Here is a 13,516-nt window from a genome sequence, read left to right as displayed (position 1 = left end):
TTCAAGCTAGATTTCGGCAGTATGTGAACCTAGAACTTTCAGATGTATAAGCTGGGTTTACAAAAGGCAGAGGAACCAGATATCAAATTGCCAAGCAAGGAAATTGCAGAAAAACATCTACTTCTGCTTCATTGACTATGCTTAAGCCTTTGACTGTGTAGATCACAACAAAATATGGAAGATTTTGAAAGAGATGGGAATACCAGACCACCTTACCTGCCTCCTGAGAAACCTGTATGCTGGTGTTTCATGTGTTTCCACTAAATTATCTAATTTATTGGCATTAAGTTGTTCTTGGGGCTTCCCTGGTGGTTCAGATCGTAAAGAATCCACCTGCAGTGAGGAAGCCTTGGGCTTGATCCCTGGCCTGGGAAGATCTCCTGGAGAAGGAAATGACAACCTGCTCTGGTATTCTTGTCTGGGAAATCTCACTGATAGAGGAGCCTGGTGGGCTACAGTCCATGGTGTGGCAAAGAGCTGTTCTTAGTATCTCCTTATTATCCTTTTAATGTTTGTAGAGAGGTCTCACCTTTAATTCCTCATATTGCTAATTTGTATCTTTTTGTCTTGTTCAATCCACCTGGAATTGTATCAGATTTATTGATTTGATTTTCAGTGCAGCTCCCTCCTCTTGGAGCTATACAAGAGACAGACACCTTTGTCTCTCCAAACTCCACATCTCTTTGACCCAGTGGACTGAGTTTAGGGTCCCCCTCTTTGCATCCATCATCTAACTGTTTCTAGGAGGAAATCTGGGGGCATTCATAGTACTTACTTTGTTTCCCTTCTTTCAAGGATCACAGTTCAATGTCTGAAAAATAGCAGTTCCGTATACTTCGTACTATTTTCTAGTTTTTGAAGGAGGGAAATATCTACTCTCTTTTATTCCATCAAGACCACGACCAGAAGTTCCATCATTCTGGATTCTTAAGTTTTCTTTTGCTCTCAGACTCTTATGTTCCTTGTTAAAGATTTTTGTTTTTTTGTTTTTGGCAGCACTTCAAGGCATGTGGAAGTTCCCCAAGCAGGGTTTGAACCTGTGCCCCTGCAGTGGAAGCACAGAGTCTTAGCCAGTGGACCACCAGCAAAGCCATGTTAAGGTTTGTTTGTGTGCGTCTCTGGCTTTCACGATAGAGGCTTTCCTCAAATATCAGTGTTCCTTGGATTCTGTATTAACAGTGAGGCTTAATAAAGCTGATCTGAAGCTCTACATGAATGGGTGGTTCTTATCTATTGATGGGGCTCCATTTAGGACTATGAGCGTGACCTGGTCTTTTCACTGGCAAATCCATATAGATCAGAATCCCACAGTTTTTTCTTTTAAGGATAGTCAGTGATCTAGGAGAGGAGTCTGATGCCTAGGATTATAAACCCTGATATTAAAGACTTCTAAGAATCAAACAGAGAAAGGATTTGTGGGGGCTTTATATAGGAGGTAGATTTTTTCTAAATCCCTCTTTTCTGTAACGGCTTCCCATATTTATCTTCTGCTATTTCAAGCACAGGTCCTTTTGGTTCAATCTCTCCTAAATCTCCAATCTCAGGCAGTGAGTGGTTGATTGTGTGAGAGGAGGGAAACCATAGGTGTCTAACTCTTCCTTTTCAAGTCTTTACCAAGCCTCCTGTTTTTTTGTCATTCTGCACCTTTTTTTTTTTTTTTCCACTTTCGGTTGCTCTGGGTCTTCATTGCTGCGCCTGGGCTTTCTCCAGTTGTGGCGAGCAGGGGTTACTCTTGGTTGCAGTGCAGGGGCTTCTCACTGCAGGGGCTTCTCGTTGTGGAGCACAGTATCTAGATGCTCAGGCTCAGTAGTTGTGGTGTGTGGGCTTAATTGGCCTGTGGCACGTGGAATCTTCCCAGACCAGGGATCGAACCTGTGTCCCCTGCATTGGCAGGCAGATTCCTATCCACTGTACCACCAGGGAAGCCTCATTTCTATACTTCTGCATTCAGAGGTCATTTGTATCTCCAGTTCCTGAAATTTTTCTTGGGTTCTGTTGTAGAAATTAGCTTTTTATTTGCTGTGTCCCCTCTGGCTTAGAATCTGTGTTTCTCTGGTCTGTTAAGTCAGTTACCACTGACTTTCTCTGTTTCCAAAATGTAAAAATGTCTACTTTTCTACTCTTTCCCCTGTTTTCTTTGTTCTTGTGGCTTTATGCATTTTTAATATGTTAAACTATTTTTAGAACAGTTTTGGATTTACAGAAAAATTGAATAGAAGGTACAGAGAACTTCCACAGAACCCCTCACTCTCCAGTTTCCCTTCTTATAACATCTTACTTTGGTATATTTGTTACAGTTGATAAGCCAGCATGGATATAGTGTTATTAACTAAAATCCATTGTTTACTTTAGGGACTCTGTATTTTTTTCCCTTCTACTCTTACTGGGAAGAAGCAGAGTTATATAAATGCAAGTATTAAATCCTCAGTGCTTAATAGAAAATCCCCTATACAGCCTTTTGGCTACTGCTCTGATTTTATTCTCCTTAGTATCCCCCATTCTGGAGTTATCTGCATTAGTTTTCCTCTCCTTTTCCATCTCCTAATCACTCTTCAACCCATTGCAATTTATCTTCTTCCCCCATTATCCTACTAAAATTGATCTCTCCGAAAGCAAAGCAAACCAGTGTTTCCCTTATTGCTAAATTCAAGTACATGCTACCTTGTCACATTTGACTTTTTAGCAAAACATGACACTGTAAAACCATTTCTCCCTCTTGAAATGCTATTTTTCATGTCGTCCCAGCTTAACATCTTACCTTTCCGGTTTCCTACTACTTCTCCACTGGTTGGTCCTTCACTGACTCTGTAGTATCCATTTCCCAAGATCCCTCCAATGATCCCTACTTCTCAGTATTCGCATTTTTGTGTAGTCACCTTCCCCACTGACCTGGGATGCTTCCTTGATCCATGTAGAATACAGCAGAAATGCTGGTATTTCATTTCCAAGATTAAAGTTATAGAAGGCATTGCATTTTCTGTCTCTTCCTCTGACCCTCCTGCCCCTATCATTCACTCTGGGAGTCAGTCATTCTCCATGAGGACACTCAAGCAGCCCTGTGTTTCCTGAGGAACGGAGACTTCAGTCAACAAAAAGTGAAAGTGAAGTCGCTCAGTCGTGTCCGACTGGTAGTGACCCCATGGGCTGCAGCCTACCAGGCTCCTCCATCCATGGGATTTTCCAGGCAAGAGTACTGCAGTGAGTTGCCATTTCCTTCTCCAGGGGATCTTCCCGACCCAGGGATCAAACCCGGGTCTCCTACATCGTAGACAGACGCTTTACCGTCTGAGCCACCAGGGAAGTCCATCAGCCAACAACCAGTGAGGAACTGACATCTCAGGAAGCCCCAGTCAAGCCTTCAGTTGAACACAGACCCACCTGACAGCCTGACACCAGCCTCATGAAAGACTGAGCCAGAACCACCCACCATAGCTGCTTCCAGAGTCCTGACCCACAGAATCTTCAACACGCTAAATGTTTGTTGTTTTAAGTTGCCAAGTTTTGGGGGATTTGTTACCCTGCAATAGATAACAGCTACAGTCTCCTTTGCACCTCTTCTTTACCAGATGCCTATAATTCTTGAGTTCCTTTCCTTTTCACATTCCATACTTGCTTTCTTAGATGTCACTCATTTCCTGAGAAGAAAATTCTCTACAATAATCATGTACCCCCCTGGGTGCTTAGGCAGTAAAGAAACTGCCAGCTAATGCAGGAGACTGGGGTTCAATCCCTGGGTCAGGAAGATCCCCTGGAGGAGGAAATGGCAACCCACTCCAGTATTCTTGCCTGGAGAATCCCATGGATAGATGAGCCTGGTGGGCTACAGTCCACAGGGTCGCAAAGAATCAGATACAACTCAGCACACACGGACACCCTCTACCCACCCTGGTCATCTAATCAGAGAGGCTAGATTTTCCTACTAAATCCTATGATTTCCTAAGCCATATGTTGATGAATCTTGAGTCTACATACGAGAATGTCTCCTGAACTTCAGGCTTCCATATCCATATCCATCCACCTAATGGACATTCCCCCTTGGCTTTGCCACAGTCCCTCCACCACTTCAGGCCAAACTTGAACCGCTCATCTTGTTTCACCACATATGCCCTCCTCCCTTTTCCAGTTGGTGACCACCACCTCCAGCCCATTCACCCACCCAGACCCCAAGCCTCCCCTTCTGCACCACCATCCCGCCCCACCTGCCCACCTCACATCTCTCAGATCTGCACATCCCCCATCACTACCCTGGCTCAGACTGCTATGCTTTTTTGTTTGTTTTGCCTCACTTATCACAACAGCCTCCTAACGTCTCAATTTCTAGCCTCCTAACTTCTGTCTCTACTTCTAACACTCTTGCTTCCCTTCCAGTCTTTTCGGTTGTTCCCAGCTAGGTAATCTTTCTAAACAAGATCTGGTTGTGACACCGCCTTACTCAAAATCTCTCAAGAATCCCCCCTTGCTCCTCAGATCAATTCAGGCTCGTTTAGTGGTTCATGAGGTCCTAGGTGGTACAATCCTTTTCTCTGATCTTCTATTCCTACTCCATCTCTATTCATCAAAACCCCCTGAATTTATTTCTGTGTCTCCATGTTTTTATCTTATCTTCTGGCCTGTACACATGCTGTTCCTGCAACGTGGAACATTTTCACTCCCTTTCTTTCCTCTGCCCACCCCCTGCACTCTCTCATTCCCATAATTCTGTTTTTTCTCACCTCAGCACTGACAGCAATTGCCTCTCTCTCTCCCTCTCCTCCTACGCCCTGCCCTGACAGATTCTCGAGGTTCCATGAAGCATCTGTTTAATTCACCATTAGGCTGCTGTTTAGTTGCTTCAGCCATGTCTGACTCTGTGTGACCCTATGGACTGTAGCCTGCCAGGCCCTTCTGTCCATGGAATTATCCAGGCAAGAGTACTGGAGTGGGTTGCCATGCCCTCCTCCATGGGATCAAACACAGTCCTCTTGCATTGTAGCGGATTTTTTTTTAAACCATCAGAGCCACCAGGGAAGCCCAAGAATACTGGAGTGGGTAGCCTATCCCAGGAATTGAACTGGGGTCTCCTGCATTGCAGGCAGATTCTTCACCACCTGAGCTACCAGGGAAGCCCATTCACCATTATATCCTCTGGCAAATAGTAAGTGCTCCGCTCACACTGGGGCTTCCTTGCTGGCTCAGCGGATAAAGAATCTGTCCACGGGTCACAAAGAGTTGGGCTGAGGGCACTGAGCACCACTCACATTTGTTGACTGATGTTATAAAGGCAACTCTCCTCCTCCTGCTCCCTCCCCACCACCTCTATAAATTTCTCTAGCACTTATTGAACACGTCGTTTGGCACCTACCTAGCATATTTTGTATTTATGTTATTATTTTTTATTTTCACTTAGATTCACCACTTACTGCATGCTCACCACTTACTGCATGGCACTCGACTAGTTGCAGGGCAATCAAAGATCACCTGAATCTTCCTCCTGGAGGTGGAGCTCCTTGTGGGCAGGTGGGGCCCAACCTTGGCCTTCTTCACACTTTACATGGAACACAGACCAAGGGGCTGGTGAAGTGTCAGTAGTAAGGTGAACTTTGACCTGGAGATCTCAATTCTAGGTTCACCCTTTGGCTTTAATAGCTATACAACTTAGAGCAAGTCACCCCACAAATCTGAATTTATGTCCTCATTGTTATAAAGATATAGTAATTACACTTTCTAACCCAAGGGGTCACTGGGAGCTCAAATAAGACCTAAGCTCTTATTTCCTCACTTGTCAGAGGTTGTCAACTGGTAGATGTACCAGTGATTCCATAGCAGATTTTGTATTTGTGTTGGGGGTGGGATGTGAGAAGCATGCTGTAATTGTCTGTAACAATTATAAAATACATTCTGATTTCATTATCATTAAAATGAAAAAATTGCTTCTTTGAAACACAGCTCTATGGTGTCTGTTGAAGTGCTCTGTTCAAGTGTTCTGATTTATGGAAAGCTGTTGTGCTATGTGTTCTGTTGATAGCACACTCAGATATTTTCTGCATTAATGACTGAGTTAACTGTCTTCCTTCTCTCTTGGTCATATCTGCAAGGATTTGCTCTGATTGTGATAATTAAAAATTTCAACACACACATGAAAGTTAGAGCAGTGAATTCCCAGGTACTCCATTATCTAGCTACAACAAAATCAATACAAGGTCCTCCTCAGTACCCCACCCCACTTCATAAACACCCCGCTCCCATGGATTACTTTTCAAGCAAATATATTATATCACTTGTAAATATGTTAAAGGAGTATATAGTCCAATAGAAATTTACCTCTCATTGTCTTCTACTCAAAAACAAACTAATTTTTCCTTGAGGTGTTTGCTAGTATTTCATTGTGTAGTTTCCCTGAAGGTCTAATTAACCCAGTTGAGAAACACATACCTCATTAAGAAGACCCCAAACAAATTGTAGTTGCTAATGTGGGAAGTTGGTCTGCAAGTGACTGCTTGGTTGGTGTAGTGATGTCATTGGTTCCCACATAACTGAATCTCTTCCAGTGTTAGAACCAGTTCTCAAGTCAGTAAGAAAGATCAGAAATTTATATGGGTAAATAGTGGAGTTTTTGTTGCTGTTGTTAGCTTGCTGATTTATTATTTTTTCGTTTTGTCTCCGTGAGTTTATTCTTTATATGATACGGTTCTAATGATAGTGGGTTAGACTATCATAGACATCAATAGTGTATTTTCTCACCACAGTACACTGCAAAATATACTACAAATATGAATGAATATTTTGGAACTAAAAGTATGTATAGTTTTCCAAAATAATTTTGTTCCTAAATTATTGCAATTGTGTTTAACAATTTAAAAGTATAGATACAGTAGAGATTCTCCGAAAAGTTGGTTTTTCAGAAAAGCTTTCTTTCTGACTAATAGATTTCAGTTCATCAGTGCTGGTTATAACACTTAAACACAGCCACATATAAAGATAAAGCTGTAGGTAATTATGTTTATAATGGCAATTAGTTTCAGGGAGTTTAACCACTCTCTTGATCAAGACCACAGTGGCAGGGGTAAACTTAAAAGTATGGAAGGTGGAGGGCAGGGGTGTGAGGAAAGTCTGCAGCGCTGGAGGGGTGGGCAGATTTCAGTCAATAAACACACACTTCAGATTTCAAAATGCATTCTCTAAGTAGACTCCCTGGTTGTCGTTTGCTGGGGACATTTACTACTTGGTGGATTTTATAAACAGTGCTTTGTGGAGTTCTTTGTTTGCTATTCTGAAGCATATTTGAGTTTTGCTCCAAATAAGTAAATGATTTTCATTTCCACAGTCAGTCATTTTTGAGTACTGAGATAGCAGATTCATTTGACTCCATGCCTTCAACGTAGGAGGTGTAGGAGTCAATCAGGATCTTATTCCAGTGAGAAAACCTGATTCTTTATTGAAACCTCAGCTGCCTTTAAAAGGCGCCAAGGAGCACTGAATTACAGAAATTCCATATAGCCTGTCCTTTACTCTCCCCACCACCCCAGGCCAAAGGGGGAAAAAGTTTTGTCTTTATTTTCACAGATACCACATGGTGTGGAACCTTCAGGGCTATTTCTGAAACTTCCTGGTAAGTGCCAGAAAAATCCTTCTAAACACACACGGTTGAATGGAAGATGGTTTTGAGATGTTAATTTCCATTTATTGCATAAAAAGATATTAACTGTGTAAAGGACAGGTCTAGCTTAACTCGCCAGCATTTGAGGAACAGTAGGAAGTCAGGTCCAAAGCTCTAAAACCAGTCAACGAATGTTTATTTCACACAGGTCTGCTGAGACGGTTCAAAAATCTGAAATTCCCACCCTTAAATCTCCTACAGTCTAGCTGGGCAGACAAACTCAAACCCAGGGAACAATGCTGGAGTTAAAGTAGTGAAGCTAGACAAATACGCAAGTAATGAAACAAGGCGCTGTGTGTTTGGGCTTAGAAAATAATGTTTCAGCCAATAACATATTCTAGTGGTTTTGAATAGAGGGGTCACAGTGATCTGAAAAGCCCTGGAAAAGCTTCACAAAGAAGGTACACACTAGGCTGGAATTGAAAACATAGATAAGGTCTCCTGCATTGCAGGCGGATTCTTTACGGTCTGAGCCACCAGGGAAACACTAGATAAGAATCAGATAACCTAAAAAGAGGGGAAAGCAAACAGCAATTATTAATAGTTTTGGAGAGTCAGGTTGTAAGAGTGAGGAGCTGGAGAGGTTAGAAAGGTGAGAAGGGGCCAAACGGGTGAATGTCTTCATTGGTAACTCCTGGCAGACAGGCTTAAGATGATTTTTGGGGATCCAAGGTCGACAGCAGTGTTTAAAACTAGACTATCACTGCGTGGGGTTCCCTTTCTTCCTCCCTCCCCTCCTTCTGTCCTTTAAAAACAGAACCCGAAGACAGGCATTCACTCCCAGCCGACCAGGCACTAAGGCAGCAATCCAGGCGCTGCAAAGCTTCTTGCCCTGAAGTTGTCTCTCCGGGGGTGGAGCCCAGGGAAAGTCGGCTAGGTCGATCAGACCAATCAGCAGGTTCATTCTGGCTTTTGTGAATTACTCTCAGCTGCCCGAAAATGCCCTGGCTTTTTAAAAGGAGGTTCCAGCGCGAGTGAAAGGCTTTTTTTTTTTTTTTTTTCGTGCGCTCTCCGACTTCGAATGTCTGAGATGGCAAACGGCGGCGGCGGCGCGCCCGCTGAGCACACACAAAAGTGTTTTCTCACCATATGGTTCGTGTTTACAGGTTTCGTCTAGCTCCTACTCCCCAGAAATGGAAAATTAATAACGTCGAGGAAACGCCAGCCTGTCACAGGGAGGGCTGAAAAAGGAAAGGGCGCAGAGGGGTCCCAGAAAGACCGGGTTTCCGCGCAGACCGGCCTGCGGAACGTGCGCGGGGTCTGCAGCCTCGCATCCCCTGGCGTCCTCGGCTCGCCGGGAGGTGGGGACGGGGAATCGGGCTGCCCAGGTCCACCCGGCCGTCCTCCCCAGCGGCCAGCAGATGGCTCTCAGGCTCCCTCGCCCCCTCGCCCCTTCTCCAGACGCAGGGCTTCGGCGGTTCGGGAGGGAGGCCGCGAGGAGCCCCCGGTGTCCGCCGCCGCAGCCTCGCGCTGCCCGGCTCTGCGGCCAGCGCCGGGGAACGCGCCCCCGGGCTTGGGAGGCCGGCCTGGGACGCGTGCGGAGGCCGGGTCTCGCGAGGTGAGGAGGAAACGCTGGAGGAGGAGAAGGAGGAGGAGGCAAAGGAGGGAGGAGGAGCCGCGCCGGAGCTGCCCCCGCCCCGCTGGAGCCCGGCTGGAGCGCGAGGACACCCTGGCCCCCCGCCCCGCGCCGCTCTCCCCGCCTCTCCCCACGCCTTCCGCCTTCACCTAGGGCCGTAGGTGCGGCGCCGGGAGCGGGCGGGAGCTGCCAGCGGCCGGAGCCGGGAGCCGCGAGCCGGAGCCAGCCCCGCAGACCCCCGCGCACCCCGCTCCCAACCCCGCCGGGTCTCCGTTCCGCCGCCGGGAACTGCAAGGAGGCGTCATGTAGCAGCAGCCGCAAACCCACCTCGGATTTGCAACTCTTTTTTTTTTTTTTTCCTTTGGTGTGGCGGGGGACGCGGCCAAATTCTATCTCCGTCCCCCCCACCCCCTTCACACCTTCTCGCGTTTGCGAGCTGCATCTGCCTCTAGGAAATTGAGGGAGTCGGGGGAGGGTGGGGGCCGTAAATCAGAGTTGGACCTGCAACATTCCCCGCACCTAGAGGGCCATGGCCGAGGAGAGCTCCGAGGTGCCCGGGGAGTTGATAGGTAAGAGTTGCGCGGTGGTTGATTTTCTTTCCGCCTCTGCGGCCCCCTCGCCTCCACCTCCCATCCCACCTCTCCCCTCCCGCACGTCCCCGCGCCCCCGGGGTCGGAGGGGTGTCGGGCAGGGTCGCTGGGGGGCGCCGGGAAGTTTGCTCCCGTCTGACCGCAAGAAAAGCTGAGTCCTGAGGGCCGGCTTGGGAGGAATCGGGAGCCCGGGGAGCGCTCGCCGCGGCTTTGCTGGCGGCCCCCAGCGCCTCCTCCCGCGGTGACTCGGGGTCCAGGTTGGCGGAAGAAGGGGGCGGGCTGCCTGGGTCTGGGGGTCCTGCAAGCGAGGAGAATCCTCAACAGCGGCCGGTCCCGCGTCCCCAACTCGGGAAGTCCCGGAAAGCCCAGGACACGAACGGCCGGCGAGCACACAGTAGGTCGCCTCCGGCACGTGCCAGGAACTCCACATCCCACCCCCGCCCCCGGTCCCCAGAAAACTCTCGGCCAGAGGTGCCCTTGTGACGTAGGGCTTGGGGGAGGGGGCACTGGTCGGGTATAATGACTGAGCCTGGCAAGGCGTGGTTTCGCATCGCGAACCGGGAACGAAAGGGTTACAGGACTGACGCAAACTTGCGCCAGGAAACTGAGGGTTAATGATAGAAGCCTTACTTCAGTAATGATTAACCTGCCAATTCTCCCCATCCCGGATCTCTTAGGGAACCTGTATGTGGTATCCTATGCAAGGTGACCCATTGTTTGAGTCCCTTGAGGGTTTTGGGGGGGATGTGTGTGTGTGAATATTTTGTCCTGGGGTTTAAATTATGTAGAGGGTTAACATGGCAGGACTTAAAATGACGTTTGGGGGAAAGAGTGTTATGAAAACCAAGCGCTTAAGCTTGCGTGTGCCTGCGTTTGTGTGTGTGTGTAGCATGTTGTTCTGTAACAAGGTATGTGTTGCTGTGTGCATGTGTGTTTTGAGCCCCAGTGACCTGTTTCCTTACTGTATCATCCTTGGCACACAACACAGCCTACAACTCAGAAAGATGATAGTTAATGGGTGCTGACAAGAGTTCTAACCGCCCATGCATCTGCATTTGAGGAATCTGCTCCTCTCTTTCACCTCTGAGAGGTAATACTTTGGAGGAGTTTGTGTGTGTTTCTTCCATTAGCGACTGTTAACTCAAGCAGGTGAAATTTGATGTAAAGAAGCTGTTGCTAGGCTAATATGGAAGATGGAAGCTTCTGGTTTTGTTGAATTTTAAAAAAAACCCAAACTCTTGACTATATTTAGGGTATAAAGGCCTTTCCTCCTCCCCCTCCTCAGTCCTATAGAGTCCACTGGGAATGAATGGCCCATCCAGTTCTGGGAGCAGGAGATCTTGGCAAAACCCTACTCAGAAGAGGAAACACATGCCCAGAACCTCTGATGATGCCTCCAGAGGTCCCGAGAAAGAGAATTTAGGGGAGGGTTTGCACGCTGGCCAGGGGATAAGGATAACTAAAGCAGGTGGCAGATACTTTTTTTAAATTGGGTATCCTTGAGCCTGGCGATGAAAAGTTTAGGTAATTAAACTTTGTAATTGCTGTTTAGTCTTGCAGTCACGTCTGACTCTTTGCGGCCCCGTGGACTGTAGCCCGCCAGGCTCCTCTGTCCATGGGATCTTCTAAGCAAGAATACTGGAGTCGGTTGCCATTTCCTTCTCCAGGGAATCTTCTCGACCCAGATATTGAGCTCCGGTCTCCTACATTACAGGTGGATTCTTTACCTCTGAGTCACCAGGGAAGCTGCAGTTAAACTTTAGGTTTAGGTAATTAGACACAAGATAAAGAGTGATGAAGGATAGGATGGTTTTCTATTGATGGTCCTCAAAATGAATTCTTTGTATATTTTAAAAGCTGAATTTAACCCTTATCTAGAGATGGAGTTTTTGTGTTTATCGAGCTGTGCCCATCTTACATGTCTCTCAAACAAGGGACACAGGTTTTTGTGATAGGCCCAATATTCTTCTGGGTTTTTAAGTTGGTCTAATTAGCCTGGGTGAGGGGAAATTCCTGTGTCTGCTTTAGTCTCTTATTTCAGTGCTCACAGGGGTTCTCTTCTCATCAATTCAAAATGGCAACCTTGTGAAAACCTCAATATATTTCCTTAAGCTAATCCCCCAAAACATTTAAAAAATGTCTATCTTTCTGATTATTAAAGTAATGCAGGCTTTTTATTTAAAAGATTCAGAGAAGAATGAGAATATGTCACTCATGTTACCACTCCAAGATAGCTGTTTCTGACCTATGACTATATAACTTTTCCTGTCTTTTTCTTTGCGTATATTTTAAGTCAATTTCACATGCTCCTTTCCCACAGTCCTTCTGTAGGGGAGAGAGGAGTAGCCTGTACCAGTTTTGAGTGCTGATAAGATATGAGCTGCCTACAGAACTCCCCAGGCAGTGAGGTCCTCCACTTGTTCCCTCCCCCTTCCAACATTCTACCTCATTGCTCTTCCCTGGACAAACTGCACTTTCTCATGTTCTCATGATCTTCTCTCTGCTGGCAATGTCCCATCCTCCCCTCCTTCACTCTTCTTTTCTGAGTGGCTCTTAAACTCATTGTGGTGGGTTTCTAATAAGAATATTTTGATCATCCCTTAATAAATACATGAATATACTTGTTAAGTTGCATGCATATTTCATTGAGTATGTGTAATCTAGAACATAACACTGAAACACAGTGTAAATAAAAGTAAAAATGTTACTGTTTTCTTCCTGCACCCCAGTGGGTTGTGTTGTACACTGCTTTGGAAACCGGTGGTCTGTTTCCTACTTCTTCAAGATTCAGGGCAGGGGTCCCCTACTCCCTGAAACCTTTGTGTGTCGTCTTGTCCACGATCTCATGGTAATGGGTGCACATTCGTCTAGGGACATTAATCCCTGCCCTCCACTAGATTGTAAGTGCCTGTGGAAGGCAGGGGTCATCTCTAGTCCAGCACCGAATAGAGTAGTTGGCCCACTAGGTATGTTTGTTGAATGTATGAATAAATCAAAATCATTACAATAGACAGCTTAGAGTGATAGGGTTATAAAGAAATTTGCTGTGCTTTGTAGAATCTAACCAGGAGGAGAAAAGGGAAAGTGTGTGCTGAGAAGTTAAGCTGGAAAAACGTGAAAGGCCTTTTGTGGTGTGCTGGAAGGTTTGGATTCATCCAAAAATGACTGTGAGTCATAGTCACCACACAAGGGACAAGATTAAATCCGTGGCTTTGGAAGGGCCACTTTGGTTCTGGGGGCTGATCGGTTAGACGTGTTGGGCTAGTCTCGGTGAGAGATGCTGAGGCCCTGAATACAGAGTGAAGAGCAGTGCTCAGGAACTGTTTCAGAGGTGGTCCTGGGAGAATAGGTGACTGACTCTCTGAGAGAACGGTGTGCGTGTTCAGTTGTGATCTTCCCGACCTAGGAATTGAACCCATGTCTCTTGTGTCTCCTGCATTGGCAGGCGGATTCTTTACCACTGCACCACCGGGGAAGCCCCTGAGAGAACGGAGTTGGAGATAAAGAAGATTTCTAGCTTCATGAAGGGCCGGAAGAGGAGCAGGGAAAATCAAATCAAACTGACTTTGATTTGGGACCTGTTCAGTTTGGGGGTACTCAAGGAAGGTCCTGCTAGCATTTGGCTTTTCAAGCTGGGCGCTGCAGATAACCAGGCAAAGGAGGATTCTTGTGCTTATGGTCTACTCACAAATATAGTGCTCTATGCTATCACCT

The 13,516-nt window shown here is 46.5% G+C and overlaps 1 protein-coding gene and 1 long non-coding RNA gene across 5 annotated transcripts in view; one reads left to right on the top strand and one right to left on the bottom strand.

Moving 5' to 3' along the window:
- LOC122429844 overlaps positions 1 to 13,516 on the bottom strand; it is a 158,742-nt gene that overhangs the window by 38,646 nt on the left and 106,580 nt on the right. The window lies entirely within an intron of this gene.
- The window catches only part of CARMIL1 (capping protein regulator and myosin 1 linker 1), a 304,650-nt gene continuing 300,355 nt past the window's right edge, over positions 9,222 to 13,516 (top strand). For 2 of the 4 annotated variants that reach the window (XM_043450501.1, XM_043450500.1), the window contains exon 1: positions 9,226 to 9,781. In XM_043450501.1, coding sequence (XP_043306436.1) covers positions 9,742 to 9,781 — 40 coding nt within the window. In that variant the 5' untranslated portion in view covers positions 9,226 to 9,741. Of the gene's footprint in view, positions 9,782 to 13,516 lie in introns of all 4 variants that reach the window. The other 2 variants (XM_043450502.1, XM_043450503.1) reach the window with 2 other exon arrangements.

This window comes from Cervus canadensis, chromosome 28 (genome assembly GCF_019320065.1).
Source record: "Cervus canadensis isolate Bull #8, Minnesota chromosome 28, ASM1932006v1, whole genome shotgun sequence".
Classification (NCBI taxonomy): Eukaryota; Metazoa; Chordata; class Mammalia; order Artiodactyla; family Cervidae; genus Cervus; species Cervus canadensis.
This window is presented reverse-complemented; position numbering and strand designations above follow the sequence as displayed.